The sequence below is a fragment of the Acomys russatus genome, chromosome X (genome assembly GCF_903995435.1).
Source record: "Acomys russatus chromosome X, mAcoRus1.1, whole genome shotgun sequence".
Taxonomy (NCBI): domain Eukaryota; kingdom Metazoa; phylum Chordata; class Mammalia; order Rodentia; family Muridae; genus Acomys; species Acomys russatus.
The window spans coordinates 19,433,314-19,459,265 of record NC_067169.1 but is presented as its reverse complement, the minus strand read 5'-3'; the positions used below and the strand labels follow the sequence as shown (position 1 = coordinate 19,459,265).

General features: G+C 40.8%; 1 protein-coding gene across 1 annotated transcript in view; it reads left to right on the top strand.

Moving 5' to 3' along the window:
• The window catches only part of Dgkk (diacylglycerol kinase kappa), a 116,060-nt gene that overhangs the window by 84,178 nt on the left and 5,930 nt on the right, over positions 1–25,952 (top strand). The window contains 12 exon segments of the mRNA XM_051141138.1: positions 11,581–11,680; positions 13,263–13,491; positions 17,017–17,124; positions 17,577–17,673; positions 17,769–17,876; positions 20,954–21,050; positions 21,300–21,407; positions 21,970–22,083; positions 22,634–22,768; positions 23,610–23,770; positions 24,575–24,716; positions 25,802–25,888. Of these exon segments, the coding sequence (XP_050997095.1) occupies positions 11,581–11,680; positions 13,263–13,491; positions 17,017–17,124; positions 17,577–17,673; positions 17,769–17,876; positions 20,954–21,050; positions 21,300–21,407; positions 21,970–22,083; positions 22,634–22,768; positions 23,610–23,770; positions 24,575–24,716; positions 25,802–25,888 (1,486 nt within the window).

The window sequence follows — 25,952 nt, the reverse complement described above, 5'->3', positions numbered from 1 at the left end:
TTGGCTTCTCTGACTCTTTCAATCTTCCTTGCCTTCCTCCAGAACATTCCCTGAGCTCCACCTAGTGTTTGGCTGTGGGTCTCTGCATCTGTTTCCTCTCAGATGACAGTTATGCTAGGCTCCTGTCTGCAAGCTTAGCAGAATATTATTAGTAGTGTCAGAGGTGTTCTCTCTCTCTCTCTCTCTCTCTCTCTCTCTCTCTCTCTCTCTCTCTCTCTCTCTCTCTCTCTCTCTCTCTCTCTCTCTCTCTCTCCACAAGACTCAAGTTGGGCCAGTCAGTCATTGGCTGGATTGAAGGCTTTGTGTGTGGCTTGCTGTCCCACTCCCTCTACTGGAACTTTCAGCTGACTACAGGAGGTGGCCACTTCAGGCTCCATATTCCCTGCTGCTAGGAGTCTCAGCTAGGGTCATTTCCATAGACTCCCAGGAGCCTCCCCCATCAGAGAGATGCACCTTCACCAATTTCCAGTCCCACTCTAAGTCCTCTCCCCACCTCTCTCCAAACCAGACTCCCATCCCTGTACCTCTCTCCATCCCCACTCCCACCCAGTTCCCCTCTTCCATCTACTTTGGATGTCTATTTTATTCTCCCTTCTGAGTGAGATCCAAGCATCCTCCCTTGGACCCTCCTTGTTACTTAGCTTCATTGGGTCTGTAGATTGTAGAATGGTTATCCTGTACTTTATGGCTACTATCCACTTATAAGTGAGTACATACCATGTGTGTCCTTCTGCGTCTGGGTTACCTCACTCAGGATGATCTTTTCTTGTTCCACCTATTTGCCTGCAAATTTCATGATTTCCTTGTTTTTATTTTGTAAATGTACCACATTTATTTATCCATTCTTCAGTTGAAGGACATCTGGGTTGTTTCTGGTTTCTGGCTACTAAGATTAAGCTGCTATGAACATCGTTGTGCAAGTGTCTTTTTGGTATGGTGGAACATCTTTTGGGTATATGCTCAGGAGTGGTATGGCTGGGTCTTGAGGTAGCACTACTCCCAATTTTCTGAGAAACCTCCAGATTGACTTCCAAAGTGGTTGTATAAGTTTGCACTCCCACCAGCAATGGAGGAGTGTTCCGTTATCTCTACATCCTTGCCAGCATGTGCTGTCACCTGAGTTTTTGATCCTAGCCATTCAGATAGGTGTAAGATGGAATCTCAGAATCGTTTTGATTTGCATTTCCCTGATGACTAAGGATGTTGAGCATTTCTTTAAGTGTTTCTCAGCCATTAAGAGATTACTCTATTGAGAATTCTCGGTTGAGCTCTGTATCTCATTTTCAAAATTGGGTTATTTGGTTTGCTGGTGTTTAATTTCTTGAGTTCTTTATATATTTTGGATATTAGCCCTCTGTAGGATGTAGAGTTGGTGAAGATCTTTTCCTAGTCTGTAAGTTGTTGTTTTGTTCTATTTGTCTTACAGAAGCTTTTCAGTTTCATGAGGTCCCATTTATTAATTGTTGATCTTAGAACCTGAGCTGTTGGTGTTCTGTTCAAGTTGTCTCCTGTGCCAATGTGTTCCAAGCTCTTCCCACTTTTCTCTTTTATTAGATTTAGTGTGTCTGGTTTTATATCAAGCTCTTTGATCCACTTGGACTTTAGCTTTGTGCAGGGTGATAAATATGGATCTATTTGCATTCTTCTACATGCTGACATCCAGTTAGACCCGCACCATTTGTTGAAGATGCTGCCTTTTTCATATTATATGGTGTTGTCTCCTTTGTCAAAAATCAAGTGTCACTAGATGTGTGGGCTTGTTTTTGTCTTCGATTCGATTCCATTAATCAACATGTCTGTTTCTATGCCAATACCATTTGGCTTTTATTATGATTGCTCTGTAGTACAGCTTGAAATTAGGGATGCTGACACTTCCAGAAGTTTTTCTTTTTTCTTTTTTCTTTTTTCTTTTTATTATACAGGATTGTTTTGGTTATTCTGGGTTTGTTTGTTTGTTTGTTTTCCATATAAAGTTTAAGATTGCTCTTTCAAGGTCTGTAAAGAATTGTGGTGAAATGTTTATGGGAATTGCATTGAATCTATAGATTGCTTTTGGTAAGATGGCCATTTTTACTATGTTAATCCTACTGATCATAAGCATGGGAGATCTTTCCATCTTCTGATATCTTCCTCAATTTGTTTCTTCAGAGACTTGAATTCCTTTTCATATAAGTCTTTCACTTGCTTGGTTAAAGTTACACAAAGGTATTTTATATTATTTCTGGCTATCATGAAAGGTGTTGTTTCCCTAGTTTCTTTCTCAACCCATTTATTGTTTGTATAAAAAAGGGATGGTGATTTTCTTGAGTTTTTTTGAGTTTCAGCCACTTTGCTGAAGGTGTTTATCAGCTGTCGGAGTTCTCTTGCAGAATTTTGGAGTCACATATGTATACTATCATATCATCTGCAAATAGATACTTGATTTCTTCTTTTCCAATTTGTATTCCCTTGATCTCTTTACATTGTATTATTGCTAAGGCTAGGACTTCAGGTACTATATTGAAAAAACACAGTGAAAGTGGGCAGCCTTGTCATGTCCCTGATTTTAGTAGGATTCCTTTAAGTTTCTTTGCATTTAATTTGATGTTGGCACTCAGGAGCACATGTAGTTTAGCACTGTTGGGAGTGCTTTACGGGGACCAGCAAGCAAGAGGTGGGGAGGTCTCACCTGGTGGTCCCGGATGGCAGCAGGCCCCTGAGGATACAGGCACAGTTATGGGTCAGGAATGGAATGCACAGGGGACAAGACAGAACTTACGACTGCTGGGCTTGCCCAGGGGGACCCAACAGGCAGGGTTGGGGTATAGGGGTCTCACCTGGTACTCCTTCATGGCAGCAGGACCTTTATTCTATTTTTACTATGATATGCAGTGGGTAATTGCTTTTCTGTCCTGTCTATCTGGAGTGCTCTTAGGCCTCTTGTACCTGAAAGGGCATCTCTTTAATTTTGGAATATTTTCTTGTATGATTTTATTAAAAAGTATTTTATGTATTAATATGGTATTCTCATTCTTTAGTTCATATAATCTGAAGTTTGGGTGTTTTCATGGTATACCTAATCTCTCCTATCATGCATATACATGGAATATATATATATATATATATATTCCAGTTCCTTTACCTTATATTTTTTCCACATTCCATTCTATTGAGAGGTTTCCACTGGCTTATTGGCTGTCCTGGACTCACTTTGTAGACCAGTCTGGCCTTGAACTCATGGAAATCTGCCTGCTTGAGTGCTGGGATTGGCTTATTAATTTTTAAGTATAATATTGTTTTAATTCTTTAAGAATTTTATAAAAGTATTTTGATCCTATTCATTGCCCCCCCCCACCTCATCCTCTAAATTCCCCCCAGATCTACCACCTACTCTTTCAAATATGTGACCACTGGTTTCTTTTTTTCTTTAAAAACCCACTAAGTCCTGTCTGTACTGTTGAGTGTATCTAATGGAAATTGGGCCATCCATTGGAGCAGGGTCACCTACCAGGGGCCACAACACTAAAGATACCTGAATCTCCACTCTGCAAAAGCTGTCAATAGGTCCTCCATTCTATGTGGGAGCTTATAAAACCTTCCTTCATTCATGCTAGAATATTGACTGGCTTGATCTTGTGTAGGTCTTGTGTAGGCAACGTCAGTTCCTGTGAGTTCAGAAGTGGAGTGAGGTAATCCTCTCATTTCTAGAAGACAACATTTCTCTACAATACCCTATGACCTCTGACTCATACAATCTTTCCACTCTCTCTCTCTTTCTCTTCCATGATGGCCCCAGATCCTTTGGAGCCTGGTGATACAGACATTTTATCTGTGGTTGAGCACTACACTGACACTTAATATCTATAATTTGATTGGCCGTTAGTTTCCATGCTTAATCACTATCTCCTACACAAAGAAACTCCTTTGAGGTCTGACAGCTGCGCTCGCCAATGGTTATAGTTATACAATTTAGATGCTCTGTCCATTTAGTAGCATCGCAGTAGTAGGTTGAACCCTGAGACTCAGATCTATAGTTCCAGACTTGCGTTTCCTCTTGTGGAGCAGGCCTCAAATTCAATTAGAAAACTGTTAGTTACATCCATACCATTCATGCCCCTATTGTAGCTATCAGCATTACTTGCCATGCCAGTCACTCTTGTTGATTGGGTTCACAGTCAGATAAGACTGTTGATGACATATTACCCTGCCAGCCTTTTAGAGCCACAAAACATGAAAGCTAACAGGCATGGAGGAAGCTTCCTGGTCAGTGTCAACTTGACTCCTCCATGTCTAGTGAGCAAAATGTGGGTTGTCTTCAGCAATAGGGTCCTTCCATCAAATACCCTGTACAGTTTGGAGGTCTCTATGACAATCCTGGCCAACAACTAGTGTGGACGTATCTCACACTCATACCTAACACAAGGCTTTTTACTGTGTCAGTCTACAGCTTCTGGGAGAAGTGTCATTCCGCGTGTATGGTAACTCTAATTAGATTCATATAAATTCTCCCCATCTAGACCTTCCTCCCCGTATTCTTTCTATACCTTTCATATCACTTGTGTTGTACTGTCTTTCCTCCCTGAAAATCTCTCTTCCCTTCACCACCAATGTGTCCTTCCTACTTTTCTGGATTCCACAGGTGTTACATGTTAAACACACAAATCTATGTTAAGATCCACATATACAATTTTTTACTCCCTGGGTCTTTGTTACCTCAGTCAGTATATTTTCTTTCTTGCTAAAAGAAAAAAGAAATCCTATTGTGCCTAGGTACCAAATTTCCAGCACCCATCCATCAGTTAGTAGACATCTACATTAATTCCATGCCTTACTTGTTGTGGTTTGAATGAGAAATGTTCCCCCACAGACTTATGTATTTAAACCCTTGACCCCCAGTAGCTATTTCTGAAGATGTCAAGGAACGTTTAGAAGGAACAGCATTGCTGGGTGAAGTACATCACTGTGGGCAGGTGTTGGAGGCTTATGGTATTGCTCCATTTCTTGCTCATTTCTCTCAAACCATAATCCAAGATAAACCCTTCCTTAAGCTGCTTTTGGTCATAGTATTCTATCACAGCAACAGAAAACTAACGAATAGGGAGCTGGAGAGATGGCTCAGTGGTTCAGAGCACTGACTTCTCTTCCAGAGGTTCCAAGTTCAATTCCCAGCAACCACATGGTGGCTCAAAACTCTGTAACTCCAGTATCTAACACTCTCAGGCAGACATGCATGCAGGCAAATCATCAATGCACATAAAATAAAATTAAATAAATTTAATATAATAAAAGTAGCTAATATACAAGCTATTGTAATGAGCTCACCTGTGAGCATAGATGAGACTGTGTCTCTGTAGTAGTGTCCTTTGAGAATACACCCAGAAGTTGTGTAACTAGGTCATATGGCAGATGTATTTCGATTTTTATTATTATTATGTTTCTTTTTAATGTATATATTTATATTATTACACATGGATAAAATAAGCTACATACAGCAGGAAGAACCATGAGACAATCAGGAATTATATAAATGTTACATTCACAGTGATTTGGCTATTTGTATTTGGCAAACTTGAAGTAAACATCTTTCCTATCTTGTTAGGTCTAAATTTCTGAATGAAGATACATTTCTAGTTTTTTGAGGAACTGCCACACTGATTTCCATAGTTGTACCAATTGACACTATCATTAACAGTGATTGAAGGTTTCTAAATCCCCAGATCTTTGACAGCATTTGTTGTCTTTTGATTTAATAAGATTAGGGTAATATGAAATCACAAAATAGTTGTAATTTGTATTCCATGATGGCTAATGGTGGTAAACACTTAACCTGTTTTTTCTTAGCTATTTGTATTTCCTCTTCCGAGAAAACTTTATGTTGATAGCCCACTTTTGAATTGTGGTGTGTTCTTGGTGTTTACAGCTTCTTTTTCCTTCCAATTTTGTATATTCTAGACACTCATACCTCTCTCAAATGTATAGCTGGCAAAGATTTAAAAAAAAATTTATAGGCTGCTTCTTCATTTGATTAAGTTCCTTTTGCAGTACAGAAGCTTTTTAGATTAATGATGTCACATTTATTGATTGTTGGTACCATTTCCTAAGTTACTGGGAATCCAATTCAGAAAGTTCTTACCTGAACCTATATCCTTAAATGTATTGCCTACTCTTTTAGCATTTTCATAGTTATTTGTCCAACAGTGATTGTTTGATCCATTTGCAATTTAATTGGGTGCAGAATTAGATAAAAGTATACAGTCTCATTCTTCTACACCCATATATCCATTTTTCCCAACATAATTTATTAAAGATGGTCTCTTTTTTCCATGTGCATTTTTGGTATCATTATTAAAAATCAAGTGGCTCATCCAGGCGATGGTGATGCTTGCCTTTAATCTCAGCACTTGGGAGGCAGAGGTAGGTGGATCTCTGTGAGTTCGAGGCCAGCCTGGTCTACAAAGTGAGTCCAGGACAGCCAGGGCTACACAGAGAAACCCTGTCTTGAAAAAACAAGCAAATGAAAAAGTCCTAGAGAGAATAAGGACACAGGGGACATATATTAACATAGTAAAAACAATATAAAGGAATTCCATAGCCAGCCTCATCCTAAATGGAGAAAAATTCAAAGCATTTCCCCTAAAATCAGGAACAAAACAAGGTTGTTCACTCTCCCCTGTCTATTAACTTAGCCAGAGCAATAAGACAAGTGAAGTCCTTATATAAAGTGGATACAAATAAGAAAGGAAGAATCAAAGTTTCCCTCTTTGCAGATTATATGATTACATGCATAAAACATCCTAAAGACACCACGAGAAAACTCCTTAACTGATAGTCACATTCAGTAAGATAACAACATGGAAAATTGACACACAAAAAGCACCCTTCCTGCATACAAACAACAAAGTACCAAGAAAAAATCAAGGCTGTTCACAGTGGCTTCAAAAATTAAAATATCTTGAAAATCTAATCAAGAAAATGAAAGACATGTACAATGAAAAAATTTGTGACACTGAAAAAACAAATTGAAGATGATATCAGAAGATAGAAAGGCCTCATATGCTCATGAATTTGTAGGATTAATATGATAATCTTTTAATTCTATTTTACTTGCTTTTTGAAAGTATGAACTGTATATTTGCTTCATTTACATTTAAAATTGTAATTTCCTTTGGATGAATTTTTCCCATGACAAGCATGGAATATTTTTTATTTCTTCTGATAAAAACTGGCTGGGAGTCTATTTCTTTGGATATTAGAAGAGTAATGCCTATTTGTTAAATTCTCTTGGAACACTTATCCCCTCCTTTCAACCTATGACAGCATTTATCTTTGGCAGTAAGGTTTGTTTCTTGCAGGCAGAAGAAAAAAAGAATCTTATTTTCCAACTCAATCTGCTATTCTGTATATTATTCCTTCACTAAAAAAAAAGGTAGTGTTTGTGGTTTTCTAAGCCTTCTTTTGTTTAATGATTATCAAACATCATTTATTTATTTTTCCTTATGTTGTCTCCTGAGTATATTATCTTTCTCTTTAGACTGAAGTATTCTTTCTGGTAATGTCTGTAGAGCTAGCTTGGTGGCCATGAGTTACTTTAGCCTGCTTTTATCACGGAAAGTTTTTCTTTAACCAACTGTGGAAGGTGGTTTTACTGGCTATATTCTACGGAGCTTTCAGTTTGAAAGACATCAATCGAAGCCCAACTTCTTATCATAGTTTGGCTTTAAAAGTCCAGCAGTTTTTCTGCCAGGCCTATCTTTGTTTGTTACTTGGCATTTCTCATTTTCAGCTTTTAATATACTTTCTTGTTTCTGTACATCTAGTGTCTCAACTATAGCAGTGGTTTTTATCTGGTCCTGTTTGGTGCTCTGTGTATGTCTTATACCTGGATGAGTGTCTCTCCATCATAATCTGGGAAGTTTTCTTTTATAATCTTATCAAAATTAGTTTCCATGCTTTTTGCATGAAAATCTTTCCCTTCTTGTATGCTAATAATACATAGGTTTTTTTTTACTTTCCATGGAGTCTCAAAGTTCATGTTTGTTCTGTTCATACGTTGTTTTAACTATATCATGGGCTTTGACTGAATGACCCAATTCCTCTAGTCCAGTGGTTCTCAACCTTCCTAATGCTGTGGTCCTTTGACACAGATCCCCATGATGTGGTGACCCCCAACAACAAAATTATTTCATTGCTACTTCATAACTGTAATTTTGCTGCTGTTATCGGTCACAGTGTAGGTATCTATGTTTTGTGATGGTTTTAGGTGACCTCTGCGGAAAGGTCACTTGGCCCCTAACGGAGTGAGAACTGCTGCTCTATTCTGTCTTCGTACCCTGATAGTCTCTTATATATGATTCATCCTGTCTTGTTGAGGCTTTTCACTGAAGTTTTTATTTGCTTGAGTGTGTTTTTAATTCGGTCATTATTTTGGTTTGAGTTTTCTTAGGTCTGTCCATCTCTTTATTAAATTCTATTTTCATGTCCTTATTTCATTCAGCTGTCTCTTTGTGTTCTATTGGAAAATATTAGCGTCCTCTTTGAGATATTCTTACACATGTATAATTATTGTTTTGCAGTCTGTGCCTGGTATTTTGTCTAGGCCATTTTGACTAGGGATCATTGGTATGGGGCTGGTAATTTTTAGGAGGAGATAAGCTGTCTTGCATTTTATTATTACTTAGATTTTTGCACTGGGGCTTATATCGTTGGATAAGATTTGTTGTTTTAGTTTTGGTTTTTACTTCTGGTTGCCTCTCTCAGCTACTCTGTTTGCAGTGCTCGGGTGAGACTAGCTTGGAACAGGTGTGGTGATGTTTTCATTCTGTTCCAGGCACCAGGCTCTGTCTCCAGTCTGTGGGCTGACTACAGTCTGAGGCACCAATCACTATCCCATAGTTTAACCATTCTTATACTATAGTAGAAAGGGACTACAAAACAGACACGTACTAAATACTGACTACTTTAGAGAACACAGGAGGCCCAGTGCTACTGTGTATGCTAATACGTTAATATGAGCTGTTTGGAAAAGGAAAGGAGGGAACATTAGTGATCGCATTGAGTCCTGTGATGAGCATGTTGTTACTTCGGAAGTAGAGGAAACGGGTATTCATAGGAGTGAGAGAATAGTTGAGGCAAAGAAAAAAAATGACATTAATGTGTAGGAGTTTTGATTAATGGTAGACTAAAAAGAGGAGGTAAAAATATGGGTCCCAGTACCATAAACCAGGCCAGCCTTTGGGGGTTAGGAGATGTACTACTAAGGAATAGCTATGGGAAAGAGGAAGGAAGACACAAAGAAAGAAAATGAGGGAGTAAAACAGCACAAGGTGTGAACAGTAGGGGACAGTGTTGGCCTGCTAGAATGCCCTACGGTACACTGTAGATAAGAAACGGCTGTGGACCAGGGAAGGGAGTTGGGTGGAGATGTGAGAAAACAAGATCGCTGTCCCCAAGCCTATTTTAGCTTTTTGCTTTTTCTTTCCTCTTCATCAGAGCCACTGCCTTTTTCTCTTTGGTCCTGGTTCACGTCCTGATCATACTCTGTGTTGAATTTGACCAGTCCGTTTCTTCCCTCATTGGCTCCCGGAGCCTTTTGAACGTAGTTTTCTTCACTGTTCTGTGGGCTCTGGGTAGCTGAGGCAAACTCCACCTAGCCACACTTGCTGCACTCACGCAAAGGCAGGAGCAGCTGGCGGTTGTGTGGTACCTAAAACACCATTCAGAGCTTTGCTTAGCTCCCACAGTTTTACCTTTTTCCACTGGGGGTACTGATGGTGGCCCTGACAGCAGTCACTGGGAGACCGTTCTATGACATCCCTACCAACACCACTTTTGTGGATATCTTGGTAGGATTATTTTATCCTATTGTTAAGGTGGAACAAAATGGCCATACAGTGGTGGTGGCTGTACTGGTTGCAGTCACAGCAGCGAGTCCTGGTCTCTAGTACAGATAGTCCTTGGGTGTGATCGTATGTGTGGTTTGTTTGGGTGTTGATCAAGTAGACTCTAGGTCTGGAGAAGAAGCCGATTGATGTTAATATTATTTAGATCCCTTTTAATTCCTTAATTGTAATAAGCTATCCATGCTCGACATGGCTTCTAGTCCACCATCTTACCCAGAAGTCCTGCTTATTGATGTTTTCATTTCCAGCATGATTTCAGTTTGACTTTTCTTAAGTAATTTTATGTCTTTACTGAATTCTCTTTTCATAACTTGCATTGATTTTTTTAAATCTCTTTTATTCTTTTAGCAAATATTCTTGTCTTCCTTGAGTTGTTTGGACATACTTATAATCATTCTATTTGTCTGTCTGTCTATCTATTTATCTATCTATCTATCATTTACTTAATCACTTTACAGCCTGATCCCAGGCCCCTCCTTCCTTATAATCATTCTTTCAAGTTCTTTCTCTGGAAAATCTCTACCATCATTTTCACTGGGGCTCATGATTATGGGATCAGGGTTTGTGTGTGTGTGTGTGTGTGTGTGTGTGTGTGTGTGTGTGTGTGTGTGTGTGTGTTTGTGGAGATGTGTTTTCTTGGTTTGTCACATTCCTTTTTGTTTGTTTCTTTCTTCACTGGAACTTGAACATTGAATAGAAATGTGGGCTGAGGGATAATACGCTGGAGATTGCTTACTTTCTTTTTTTAAATTTTATTTTATTAATTTATTCATATTACATCTCAATGGTTATCCCCTCCCTTGTATCCTCCCATTCCTCCATCCATCCCATTTTCTCCTTACTCCCCTCCCCTATGATTGTGACTGAGGGGGACTTCTTCCCCCTGTATATGCTCATAGGGTATCAAGTCTCTTCTTGGTAGCCTGCTATCCTTTCTCTGAGTGCCCCCAGGTCTCCCCATGCAGGGGCCATGCTTACTCTTCAGGCCCAGGAGCTAGAGGATCCACAGAAGTGTGAGCAGGGGTCTCTGGGGACTCCTTACTTCTAGTCATCAGGAACTAGTGAGTGATAGAAGTTTGGCTTGAAGGTTCAGGGTCCTTGGTCCAGTCATCCCCAGAAGTTAGGGGACTAATGGGAGTTTGAGCCATGTTTTCAGGGTCCAGGGACTGATGCCTTGCCTGTCAGTGCCTGGGAAAGCACAAGTGTGGAGCTGGTGTCTGCTATCGTATAACTTCAGCAACACATCCCCTCCTAAATGTTTATGTCATTCATTTTTCCTAGCACTCTTAGGAGCAAAGATTCTTGACATTTATCAGGCAGCCCTGAGCCAGAGCTGGTTTACCCAAGGTGAAAAGGTTAACCAAATGAATTCTCTCTTTCTGGGAATTTATAACCATCACTAAGAAATGCCAGCAAACCGATCTCAAGTGCATCACTTGGGAAGTGGGGGGTGAAAATGGGCCCAAGTGGGAAAGAAGCATATTTCATCAGATGTACAGGGAAAAATAAAACCAACAAAGGAGGATGGGAAGTTGGAGAGGGGACAGAAAAAGTAGAAAATATTGTGAAAGAGAGATGGAAGGATTATATATATATATATATATATATATATATATATATATATATATATATATATATATATATATTATAAGAGATAAGGGCTCTGGACCTCACATATGTCATTTACCTCTTTTTCCCCCAGATTCCTATGCTCAGCAGTAGAAGATTTTGTGGCTGATATTGTAAAGGCCTGGACCCATATAAAGCAGAACAATACAGCAGTGGAGTCTGTGATTTTGAAAGTAAGCTTCCTTTCCTAGTGTCTTATCTCTTTATGAGCTAGGACTCGCTTTTTCAATAAAATAAAATGTGCCTCTTACTGGGGAATCATAAAGGAATGGCAAAGTTAAGTAGCTGGTAAATCTTCTTAACAAAGAAGGCCCAGTCTCATCACTATCATCTTTTCTAAATGAAGCTTGCTACTTTCCGTGCATATACACATGCCATGCACCCAGGTGTGTGCCAAGAAGCTGCCCACAGATAGATGCTAGTGAACAGTGAGCATTATTGAATTGAGTTCTACACCAAAGTATGCATGCAAATGTATTGCATATAAATCCGCAGAAAGGTGGAGCTATTACTCAGTAGAATGTTTGTTAGATCCGCATAAGGCCACAAGTTCTAGCCCCAACACTGCACTTATACAATAGAAATATGTCAGGTTGCAGACATGTCTCAACAGTTAAAAGTGCTTCCCTGTGCAAATGTGAAGACTGGAGTTTGGGTTCCCCCCAAAACGCCCACATAATTTCTGGGTGGGCACTGTAATTCTAGCTCTGGAAAGTGCAGACAAGGGATAGCAAGAACAATCTGGCTAGAGACTATGCCTAACAGAGGGTTGTGAGTTGTATTCAGAGACCTTGCTCAGTAAATAGGGTGGAAGAGTCACTGAGGATTACCCAGACAATAACCTCTGGTCTCCACCCCCTCACACCCATGTGCACCCACATATGTGCAGAAAAATTCATATACATGAACATACATACCACATACACATTTAAAAATTGAAAGAAAGAAATAGGCCCACACTCATCTCGGTAGCAATATCTGACATGGAGCACACTCTTTGCATCAGAGCCTGTTCTAAGTGCTTTTAATGTATCCATTTATATAATTTGCACAGCTGACCTAAGCTGTGGCGTGACAAGCAGGTGAAGTAACTTGTCTCACATCCCAAACGACTATGTCAGCAGTTCTCAACTTGTGGGTTGCGACTTCTTTGGGGGTTGAAAGACCCTTTCACAAGGGTCACAAACAGATGTCATGCGTGTTAGATACTTGCAGTACAATTCATAACAGTAACAAAATTGTGCTTATGAAATACCAGTGAAAGCAACTTGATGGTTGGAGGGCAGCACAACATGAGGGCCCGTGTTACAGGGTCACAGCATTAGGAAGGTCGAGAGCCACTGTGCTTAGTACAGAAAAGTTTAAATCATGGAGCAGATGCGCATTCTTGAAATACAGACGTATGAAGGCAGACGCCAACATTATGCAGAGGCACGCCAGCATCCGTAGGAGCATGTTTGTGAAAATACACAAAAAAATGTCTCCCTTTCTCCATTTTAGCCATGCTCTGGCCAAATTTGACGGCCAGCTTGACGTGACATAACTTAGGAGCATGCAGAGCTACCCGAAGCTGCTCAGAAACAAATAATTCCATAATCATTTGAGTATCAGCACAGCTTGTACTTTACCCCCTCACATATGGAATTCTAGGTTCAGTGTCTCTGGCATAGTACTACCCTTCAGCCTTCCCCGTGCCATCCGTACTCCTTACTCTGTCCTTCACAACAATATCCCATTTCCTTCTTCCCTCTGTAGAGTGACTTAATGTATGATAAACTCAGTGTTGTTATTGATGTCCTGACTGAGGATGCAGCAGCAGCTTCTGCTGAGAAAGGAGCCACAGCATATGCGGCCAGGGGCAAAGCTGATGGAAAGCCCTTCATCTGTCAAATAGACTACATAGCAAAGTCCAAACTGGAGTTGGCCGCAAGGGCCCAGAAACTCCAGCAATCCTTGAAACTCGTCATATTCCAGGTTGAACAAGGTAAGGTGCTTAGACTTATTATGGCTGGGATAGAAAAATAAAACAAAAGCAAGGGTTCCTCTTATGATCTACTTTACTCTGGGTTTGCTATCACCTCACTGACAGCACTTGACTGGATTCTGCATTTTGGATACATTCTAAGTCAGCTCTCTGAGTGTTGGTTTGAAAAGCTTCAGTCCAGAGAAGCTGTCCTTTTGACGTCTCCTTTCCCAGCCCTCACTTATTATACTTGTCAGTTTTTGGAACTGACACTCCTCCTAACCAACTACAAGTGATGGGAGTAACAGCGCTGAAAGCTCGGTCAGCCTCACGTCTTGTTGCGGTGTTCATCTTTGCATGTCTTGCACATTAGTAGTCAGGCATCTGGATCCTGAGAATGGCAGTGATTGCCAGTGCCCAGAATTCTCGACACTTTCCCAACTCTCAGCTTAGTATGAAGTTTTCACTTCCCCAGCTTCCTCATATAGTATTTTTTGGTGATCTCTTCATCTTCATAATGCTCTTTTGAAAAACAAGCAAAAGAATGCTGTAAGATAATCTATGCTCTAACGGAGTTATTAGCTATTAGCCATAGCTCCGTCACAACCCATCTTTACTCTGTTCCCTCAACACGTGTTAAAGGTAAAGGTTGTGGTTTGTGGCCATGGGACAAACAAAGACATGGCTACAAAGTAGTAAATGAACATATGAGCCTTGGTACAAGCTGAACATGTGAACTGAACAACATCTGGGCTGACAGAAAAGGTAGTAACATTGCTAGTGTCCTGGGTAGTGCTGAGACATCTGAGTGACCAGTAATAGGCCAGGGAGGTGACTGCGCATGGCTAACAACCTGAGTTTGAATCCCCAGAGCCTGTGTCAAAGCTGGATATGGTAACAAAGCTCTCTGGGGAAACGGGAGAAAGAGACACAGAAGAGTCATTGGAAGCTTGTGGGCTAGCCTGGTGTATGCAGCAAGAAACAACAAGAGCTAGCCTACTTTAAACAAGGTGGAAAATGAGAAGTGGTTCCCAAAGTTGTCCTCTGACTACTACATGTATGTTGTGGTATGCAAGTACCTGCACTCACACCCACACGCACACCCCCTCCCCGCACACGTCATATACACACACCATGTACACACACGCGCATCATATACACACACCATGTACACACACGCGCATCATATACACACACCATGTACACACACGCGCATCATATACACACACCATGTACACACACGCGCATCATATACACACACCATGTACACACACGCGCATCATATACACACACCATGTACACACACACATCATATACACACACACATCATATACATGCACCATGTACACACACACACATCATATACACACACCAGTAGACACACACAGACACACACCATGTACACACACACAGCATAGACACACACCATGGACACACACACAGCATAGACACACACACAGCATACACACACCATGTACACACACACAGCATAGACACACACCATGGACACACACACACAGAGACACACACCATGTACACACACATCAGATACACACACCAGTACACACACAGCAGATACACACACACAGCAGAGACACACCCAGTACACCACACATCATATACACACACCATGTACACACACACATCATATACACACACCATGTACACACACACATCATATACACACACACCATGGGACACACACACACAGCAGATAGACAGACACCAGGCACACACATACATCATATACACACACCATGCACACACGCATACATCATATACACACACCATGTACACACACACATCATATACACACACATCATATACACACACCATGTACACACACACATCATATACACACACCATGTACACACACACACATCATATACACACACCATGTACACACACACATACACACACACATCATATACATGCACCATGTACACACACACACATCATATACACACCCAGTACACACACACATCATATACACACACACAGCATAGACACACACCATATACACACACACACACATATACACACACCAGGACCACACACCACAGCAAGACACACAGCATACACACACACACAGCATATACACACACCAGTACACACACACATCATAACACACACACAGCAATACACACCATGTACACACACACATCATATACACACACGCATCATATACACACACCAGGACACACACACATCATAGACACACACGCAGCATACACACACCAGTACACACACACACATCATAACACACACACAGCATATACACACACCAGTACACACACACATCAGAACACACACCATGTACACACACAGCAGCATATACACACACCATGTACACACACACATATACACACACACACACATATACATGCACCAGTACACACACACACACATCATATACACACACCATGTACACACACACACCATGTACACACACACATCATATACACACACCATGTACACACACACATCATATACACACACACATCATATACACACACCATGTACACACACATCATATACACACACACATCATATACACACACCATGTACACACACACATCATATACACACACCATGTACACACACACATCATATACACACACCATGTACACACACATCATATACACACACATCATATAACCACACACCATGTACACACACAACATAACACACACCATGTACACACACACGCATCATATACACACACCATGTACACACACACATCATACACACACACACATCATATACACACACCATGTACACACACACATCATACACACACATCATATACACACACCATGTACACACACACACATCATATACACACACCATGTACACACACACATCATATACACACACACATCATATACACACACCATGTACACACACACATCATATACACACACCATGTACACACACACGCATCATATACACACACCATGTACACACACACATCATATACACACACACATCATATACATGCACCATGTACACACACACACACATCATATACACACACCATGTACACACACACACATCATATACACACACATCATATACACACACCATGTACACACACACATCATATACGTGCACCATGTACACACACACATCACACATGCATGCACACACGACTAGCATAGTCCTAGAGGTTCAAGTCTGAACAAATCTTATGCGAGTACATGAACTAAGAAATAGAGGTAGAAGGGACTAATGACTCCCAGCCTGATCTTCACAGCACCCCTCCCAAGTGTCTCCTCACTCCTATGCCTGCTGTGTGGCTTACAGAAAAAGAATAAAAGAGACAGTTCCAACCCTGAACATAAAAAAAGACGTGGAAACAACGCTCTAAAGAATGTGGGAGTGCAAGAGGCATCATGAAGGAAAACAGGGGTCTCATTGTCTTCCTACATAGAAATGCTCAGAACCTGCTTGATTAATGTGACCAGTCTCCCCATCCTTCTCTACTTCCCTTCTTCCACACCCGGTTCCCTCTCTCCATTTCTTCTGTCCACTTTTTCTCTATAGTTCTGGATGAAGAAAGCAGACAGGCCTTACCCGTTAAGAACTTCACATCAACTTTCTGCCTGGGAGAAGATGACTCAGAAGACTTTAGTCAGATGAGCCCAAGACACCGTAAGGGTCTTTCTTCTCTTACTTTACCCGTCAGCACGGCCACCTAGTTCCCAGGGAGTAACTATGTTTTCACGACTGTGCCTTTGGACATGACCACACCCTATAGTGGACAGGCCACACTCCTCCAGACACTCCACACTGCTTCATGCCATTGTCCACAGCAATGGCTATGTGAGGCACTTTGACAATACTGGCCTGATGAGAGCTATGATTTGGATTTGTTTTCCCCAGCAGCCAGCAAATGCCTCAGCTTTATCCCCCTCTCAGTGAAAGTCCCTATCCATCTCAAAGGATCTAAGGGAGCCTCTGTGGCATGAGAACGCTGAAGTTTTTATTTAGGCAAGAGCCATTGAGCTTGATCCTCACCCAGCGGGGAAAGCGGGCCTGATTACAAGTGGGGAGAAAGGCTTTGTGCTTGCATCTGTCCCCAAGATGGTGTCCTTCCTGTTTAGGGTCTCATCGTGGCATCTTATCTTCTATACCTTCTCTCAAAAGTGAAGACCTGGAAAACCTTGATCTAGAACACTTACACTGTACACCTGAAACGATGTAAGTCTGCAGCTGTCTGGCCCTTTAAATGGCTTTCCGTCTCTCTTGCTGGTAGCACGGTCTCACCATATGTCTTCTGCTCTGTCTACTTTCAGACGCTTCAAAGAAAAGTGTGTCATGAACAACTACTTTGGAATCGGACTAGATGCAAAAATTTCTCTGGAGTTCAATACCAGAAGAGAAGAACACCCAGAACAATACAAGTAAGGGGACGAAGCTTGCCTCTCTGCAGAGACACACACGATTGCAATGTACACATGTATTCCTATGTCAGACAAGCAACACACAGATGGAGGTCCGTAGGAAGTAAAATGCATTGGTCCCAAGACTAGTCTTTATGGGAGGGGACAGCGCTTCATGAGAGCTGGGCTCCTCTGTGATACTTATCCCTGGCATGAGACGTTTGTACTTCCATTCCATAGGCCACCCTTGAGAGTTCTGTGACTGCTGTTGAGAAGAGACTGCATCGAACTTTACTTTGTTTCTAAGAGATTAACTGGGTCTTGGTAGGGGCTCCAGATCTGTTCTGTTGTTGTTGTTGCTGTTTGTTTTTTGTTTTTTTTATTTGACAGGGCTACAAAGTATCCAGGATGCTTCTACTGTTTCTTAGGGTTCCCGATTTGGTCCTCTGGACCCACTGATGCATGTTGCCCCTCTTGGCACCTTCTGGTAGCTTTATCCTACAGATACACCTTCAGGCAGCTTCAAAATCCTTATAAATTGAAAGTACAAATTATAAGAACCACCCTGCCCCTGCCACAGCCACTAGAATCTTGTTCTCAAAAAAGGCCAGGCATGAGGAGGAAGTATGTTACTAAATATGTGACTTACGTTTCTCTATTAGTATCTTGCCATTTTCTGAGAGGTACCTCTTTAAGTATAAAAATGCCATGTTTTTATAAGGCCTAGTTATTTTTTTTTTCTTAATGGACCATGCCTCTGGTATCATAGTAATCTAAGTCAAGCTCTGAAAATGTTGTTTTCTTTTGAAACTGTATTGTTTTAGCTCTTACGTTTAAGTCTCTGATGTGCTTTAAATTATTTTTTTGTGTGTACGGTATGAGCTAATGCTCTAAATTCACCCTTTTTCATGAAGACACTGTCTTAGTTGCTGTTCAATTGTTGTGAAGAGACACCAGGACCAAGGCAACTCTTCTAAAAGAAAGCATCTAATTGGGGGCTTGCTTAAAGTTTCAGAGTTTTAGTGCATTATTCTCATGGTGGGGAGCATGGAAACAGGCATGGATGTGGAGAAGTGTTGGGAGTCCTTTATCCTAATCCACATGCCAAGAGAAAGCAAGAAGCATTGGGCCAGGAAACATCAAAACCCTTTCTTCCAACAAGGCGGCATCTAATCTTTCTAAATCTATCAAAGAGTTCCACTCCGTGATCATTACGCATTCAAATATATGAGCCTATGGGGCCGTTCTTATTCAAACCTCCACAGATACCGCATTTATCTCAGTACCATATCTTTTTAAAAAGTTATCACTTCCAAGCTGGGTGAGGTGGCACATGCCTTTAATCTACAAAGTGAGTGCAGGACAGCCAAGGATACACAGAGAAACCATGTCACACAAAAAAAAAATCAAAAAAAAAAAAAAAGGAAAAAGTTATCACTTCCCAATTAAATGTGTTAACATCTATCACTTTCCATCTTTAAAAAAAAAAATCAATTGAAGCCAGGTATGGTGGTGCACACCTTTAATCCCAGCACTCTGAAGGCAGAGGCAAGTGGATCACTGTGAGTTTGAGGCCAGTCTGGTCTACAAAGTGAGTCCAGGACAGCCAAGGCTACACAGAGAAACCCTGTCTTGAAAAAAAACAAAAACAAAAACAAAAACAAAAATCAATTGACCATAAATGTAAAGGTTTGTTTCTGGGCTCTTACATTTCACTGATCTTTTTGTCATTCTGTGCAAGTAACTTTAGTAACTGTAGCTTTGATGTAAGTTTAGAGATAGGGAGAAGATAGTCTCCCAACCTTGTGCTAATTTTATTTGTTTATTTGTTAGGATCACTTTGGTTTTATTCTAGGTGTATTTGCATTTCTATATAATTAAGCTTCTGTTTTTATAGATGATGAAACTAAAGTGTGCAAAAAGCTTTTGGATTCAGAGTAAAAATAATTTTGGTTTTGCCTTCTTACTTTTCAAAACATTTCATGTGATAGCTCATTTCTATGACTTTATAAGTTCATAAGTGTCATTCAAGCCTTTAATGGAGCATAAGCTCTCTGTTTTTATAGGCGATCTTATAGTTAACAAGACCAATTTTTCTTCACTCCATCCCAAGTCTCCTATTATCCCTGCCTGTCTTATATTTTCTCCATCCCCCACACTCAAAGACTAACATGTAAAAACTTGCATATTAATGGAATAAAGTACAGTATTGTGATACTCTTTTACAATGCATGTTGCTCAAAGCAGCAGCATCAGTATTTCTCGCTCCTTATTAGTTAATGTCTAGATCTATACAGATCTTTCTTTTCTTGTTATTAGTCAACTATGTAATAAGCTTTTGTGAATTATCATATATTTAATTTAGGAGAGCAGTATACCTCTTATCCATGATGTTTTTTGATTACACGAAAAATTCATTCCTTAACCATATTTGCACCAATAACTAAAAAGCAATTTAATTGTCAAGTTCTAGTCAGAAATGAGAAATCTAATTCCTTCCTGTCTCAACAGAATCCTTAGTTTCTTATAACTTGCTTAGTTATTTACTCCTTCAGAAAAAAGAGAAACAAATCACAATTCTTTTACTTCCCGTTACAAATTTCTTTTAAAAAGTATTTCTGTAAATCCCCACATATCTAAGAAATATGATAACTCTTATATTAAAATGCCATTTTTCTTTTTTAGTTGGATTGAATAATTACCTATAAATTTGTTTTTCCATCCAGGTCACAGTCAAGAGCTAGTTAAATAAAATTAATGTGGTATCAAACAATCAGACATCATTTAAAATAAAAATAGGTGTTTGTTTAATAACCCACTGAGTCCAAATAGTGCAGCCTACATATACATTGGAACATGGCCAGCCTACCAAGGAGGAAAAGAAAGTTGAAATATATCCCAGAAGAATTGGTTGGGTGGGGGGAATAAAGGGTGAATAGAACCAAAATATATTATATGTATGTATGAATTTCTCAAAGAATTAAAGTATCATATTAAAAGCAAAAAAGACATTTGAGAAAGAAAATGTTTTGCCCTTCCAGTCTTTCTTTATATGATTCACCTTCTGACTGTCTTTTTCTACTCTTCTCTCTCTGTAGTAGCCGCCTTAAGAACAAAATATGGTATGGACTTCTGGGAAGCAAGGAACTGCTACAGCGCTCTTACAGGAAACTGGAAGAGCGAATACACCTGGAGGTTAGTAGAAAAGGGCATGATTCCTGGGCATGGAATAGGGAAATCCTGTGACATCAGAGATCACCTTTCTACTATATTTGGTTCATCTCAAATTTACTTCTGGGAGCTTCACTCGTTGCCATGGAGACAAGGCACGAATTTTTATTTCCATTTCATAGACCAGAAAATGATAGTCTGCAGAGAACACCAAGCCCTTCCTCACCCCTGTATCTGAAAAGCCAGGCGATAAGAGCTACTCTTTTCTTTCAGTGTGATGGAGAAGTCATCTCCTTGCCAAACCTTCAAGGCATCGTAGTGCTCAACATTACCAGCTATGCTGGAGGTGTCAACTTCTGGGGAGGCAACACAGCAACTGCAGTGAGTGTGTGATGAGAAGCGGGGTGGGACTCTACTCAGTTGTCTCAGAGAGATCTGGGCTGACTGAATTGGAAAGTAGACAGTAGGCTTGGGATCCTTATTAGCAGGTGCCATTCCAAAGCACAAGAATCAAATATGAACCCCAGAATTATGTCAAGTGATACCTGGGTTTTGGTTTTCCCATTAATAAGGCCTGAAAGATACTCAGAAGATTACCCAGGAGGCCATGTTCTGTATCCCAAGACAGTATGTCAGTAAAAAGATCTCATGAGCTCTGTGCTCTCAGTTCATTTAAGAAGTCCATGAAACCGATAGAACTGGCCTTGGGGATTCATGATGCTGCACTGGACAGGGAACATACTGGCTGAGTTGTGATCACCAAAAGAGCACAGATATATTGCAAGCACAATTCTCTTTTCCGTGCTTGGCTTCCTTACCTTATTTTTCTTGCTCAGTATAGTTTTCTTGCTTCTTCATGTGCTAGTGGTCCTCGAGCACATTTCTTTATCATAGACACCGTATGCATTCTTGCAAGAATTGTGACATGGTTCTTCCTCCCTAGGAATATGAGGCCCCTGCAATAGATGATGGGAAGCTGGAGGTAGTGGCAATCTTTGGTTCTGTGCAGATGGCTATGTCTCGTATCATCAACCTGCATCATCATCGAATTGCCCAGGTAAGCAAGGGTTGGGTGGATACAAACATGGGGTACATTTTCTAGCTACAATCAAAGGACTCAAGGTAATCCTGGCAATTACCTGTTTATAAGAGTCTCTGGGTAGAAGAAGTAGGCAATCTGTTAGGCGGTAATAAGGTAGTGATTGATGTTGAAGAGGTGGCAGGGATCATAGGAACAAAAAGCTCATAGGCAGGGCTGGAGAGATGGCTCAGTGGTTAAGAGCACTGTCTGCTCTTCCAGAGGTCCTGAGTTCAATTCCCAGCAGCCACGTGGTGGCTCACAACCATCTATGAAGTGATCTGATTCCCTCTTCTGGTATGCAAGTGTCCATACAGGCAGAGCATTGTATACATAATAATAAATAAATAAATCTTTTTTTAAAAGCTCATAGGCAATACATGCTCCTCCCTGGTACGACCTGATCCATATCTTTTGCCAGTGTCTTTTCAAATATACATTCACACTATGACCCAATAACAAGTTAGTCCATAGTAGCTTCCTAATTTTTCTTCCTTTTTCTCTCTCTCTTTCTCTCCATTTTTGATAGTGTCATGAGGTGATGATAACTATTTTTGGTCAAGAAGGTATCCCTGTGCAGGTGGATGGGGAAGCCTGGATTCAGAAACCAGGCCTTATCAAGATTAAATATAAGAATTCTGCCCAGATGTTGATGAGAGATCGGGTAAGAGAAAAGTTCTGCTTGAATGCCTACATAGCCCCATTCATAGCTATCTCGTTTCTAGCCCAGAAGAAATCCCCAAGGGGAGCTCTGCATGCCCCTTGCATGAGGCATCTTGAATGATAGAAGTGCATACTTCTAATCACCACACCAAACTCATTGAACTGAATGGCTCCTAAGAGCTTGCATTTGTAAATAAGCTCCATAAGACAAATAACAGGTACAAGGCAAGACACTGTCTCCCCTTCAACAATGTTGTTCTCCACCCTACACTGCACAGAAAACTATAGACCTTGGTGGTGGAGAAATAGACTCTTGCAACAACTGTTCCAATTTTGAGTTTGTTCTTTTTGGGGGGCTCTTATAAGGTTCCTTACCATATTGCATTTACTGATGTCACCCATTTCTGTTCAGGGCTTGGAGGCTATCTTCTGAGTTGTGAGCATAAAAATACCAATAGAAAGGGAGGGAATGTTCACCTAATAATGTGTCAACTTTGTGCTGGGCACATTGCATGTATTGCCTGACATACGTTCCCCCAAGAATCTTATAAGGAAGATGCACTCATTTCCATGTTGAGAGCTTAAATAACTTCTAAGAGTCACACAGCTAGTAAAAAAAAAAAAAAAAAACAGCAGGATTGAAAAATAAATTTTCTATGTCTCAGTCTAAAAAGACAGAGGTGTATATAAATATGTGCATAATGAAATGTATAGAGATGCCATCACTCCCCTTTACCACTGATAGCTCATATTACCAGCAAAATTTCATACTCATAGAAAAATCTGTCATGTGTTCTCATAGCTACAGCAGTCATTACAATTTCCCCTATATTCATTTCTAGGACTTTGAGAACTCAATGAAAACTTGGGAATGTAAGCATACTGAAATCCAAGCTGTCCCACCACCCCAGCTGGACACCCAGGAATCGCACGATAGTCTCTCTGATAGGGAGTATGCCCAGATGCAGCACTTGGCTAGGCTTGCAGAAAACCTCATTAGCAGGTAAGAGGCCTGGACTTAAAACAAGACTGGGAAACACAAAAAGGGATAGGGAGAGACTTGCAGTTGATGTCTGTTGACTACTGGGGAGCTTAGCCTCAGAGAGGAATCTCACTAAGTGCTGAAACTTAGGGCCTTAGCAATCCATGCAAGAATTCTTTATCATTAGAAATAAGCCAGTTTTCATACTCCTCATTAGAGTCAGAGACGAATTTTTATTTCCCTCTGCTTTTTAAGACCCAGTAGGAATAAGTCTGTTTACTCTGGGCCAGCAGAATGGTTCATGGGGTGAAGGTACTCATCACCAACCCTGGCCATCTGAGTTTGAGCCTTAGGTCCCCATGGGGTATAAGGAGAAAACCAACTCCTACAATTTGTCCTCTGAAACACACACACACATACACACACACACACACACACACACACACACACACACTGGTGTGTATGTTAACATACGCACAAATATGAATGAGATTTTAAGATTACTTCTTGCCCTTTAACTATCAGAAAGACCTTGAAGTTGCAGCAAGAGTTAGCTGTGCTCTTCTAGTTTGGTTTCTCACCCTATTCAAGTTCCCAATATCTAAATTCAAGTTAAACAAAGATGAATAAAGGTACATTCATAAAGAGGAATAAAAACATTTTCCAGTATCACTGGATATCCACTGAAGAACAGAAATAGCAAGAGGAAATAGAGTTCAAATCCAGTGCCCAGGGTTTTCATTTCTATCCTATCTCAAGCTACCACCTTCTTCCACCACAAATCCATCACAATAAGCCCATTTTTCTGCCTTTGCTTTATTATAGACTTAATGACCTAAGCAAGGTCCACCAGCATGTGTCTGTCCTCATGGATTCTGTGAATGCCAGTGCTAACATACTGAATGATGTGTTCTATAGCCAGGACAGTATAAATGAAGCCGGTGCAGCTTCCTGTACTCCCATTGAGGTAAGGGGGAAAAAAATAAGCCAATGAAATCAAAGAGCCAAACTTTATAGGACAGGGGGTTGGAAAGAAAGAGAAGCAAAAATTAAAAAAGGACCATATGCAAGTGATAGGGTAGGAGGCTGATTGGGGAGAGTAGATAGGGGTTTGGAGCCATGGATTAGGAGGGACAGTGCTTGCTAAGCAAGCATGAGTAACAGTTTATATCCTTAGCACCCACAGTAACAGTCAGGCAGGGTAGCATACATCTTAATCCCAGCACTGAACAGCAGAGATAGGAGGATCTCAGAGGGATCTTGGAGGCTTTCTAGCTAGCCAATCTAGCCAAGTCAGTGAGTTCCACATCCAGACAGACCCCAGTCTCAAAAATTATAAAGTGGACAGCACTTGAGAAATACACTTTACATTCATCTCTGGTCTTTACACACACACACACACACACACACACACACACACACACACACACACACACGTGTTCTCTAATGCATGTACACACAAGAGAGAAGGGGAGGAAGGGGGAGGAGAGGAAGGGACCGAGCAGGAGGGAGGGAGGGAGGGAAAGAGGGAGGGAGAGGAGAGAGAACTTCACTAATAGGTAAAAATAAAATGGGATCAGGATATGTTCAAATGTGAGTTAAGTTTCTTTTAGGCCAGACCCCTAGTTGAAGGAGGTCCAAAAGTCATGGGTTTCAAGAAGAGATATGTACAGTTAGACTTATTTCCACCTGCCATGGGAAAGGTAGTTTTGCCCTAGTTACAAGTCTCCTGAAATTTACCCTCTGGTTGGCAAATATCCTAGTTTCCTGTTACCCACTGCACCTAATCAATGACACCAATGCTAAGCCATATCATGTCCTTTTGCAGGGTACACCAACAGAGCTGTATCCGTTGACAGTTGGTGTTGATTCTGATTGGTTAGTGCTCATGCTATACCAGCTGTGCTCTATTTTTCTTATTACTTCTCCACGTACAGCCAGATCCTACTAGTGTGTTCCCACCTTCCCTGAGAGTAGCCATCTGTACGCTTACTAACCAGGTCCTCTGTCTTGTCCCTTCCCGTCCATCCTCTTCCTTTCTTCTCCTCTCAGACTCTAAGCAGAGCTGATGCAGTAGATGTCACATTTAGTCTTAAAGGGCTCTACAATGACACCAAAGCTTTCCTGGATGAACACTTGGTGAGTGCAGGGGCTTGGGGTGTGGGAGGGAAAAAGAGCTCTTTTGAATATGGCCACTGTCTCT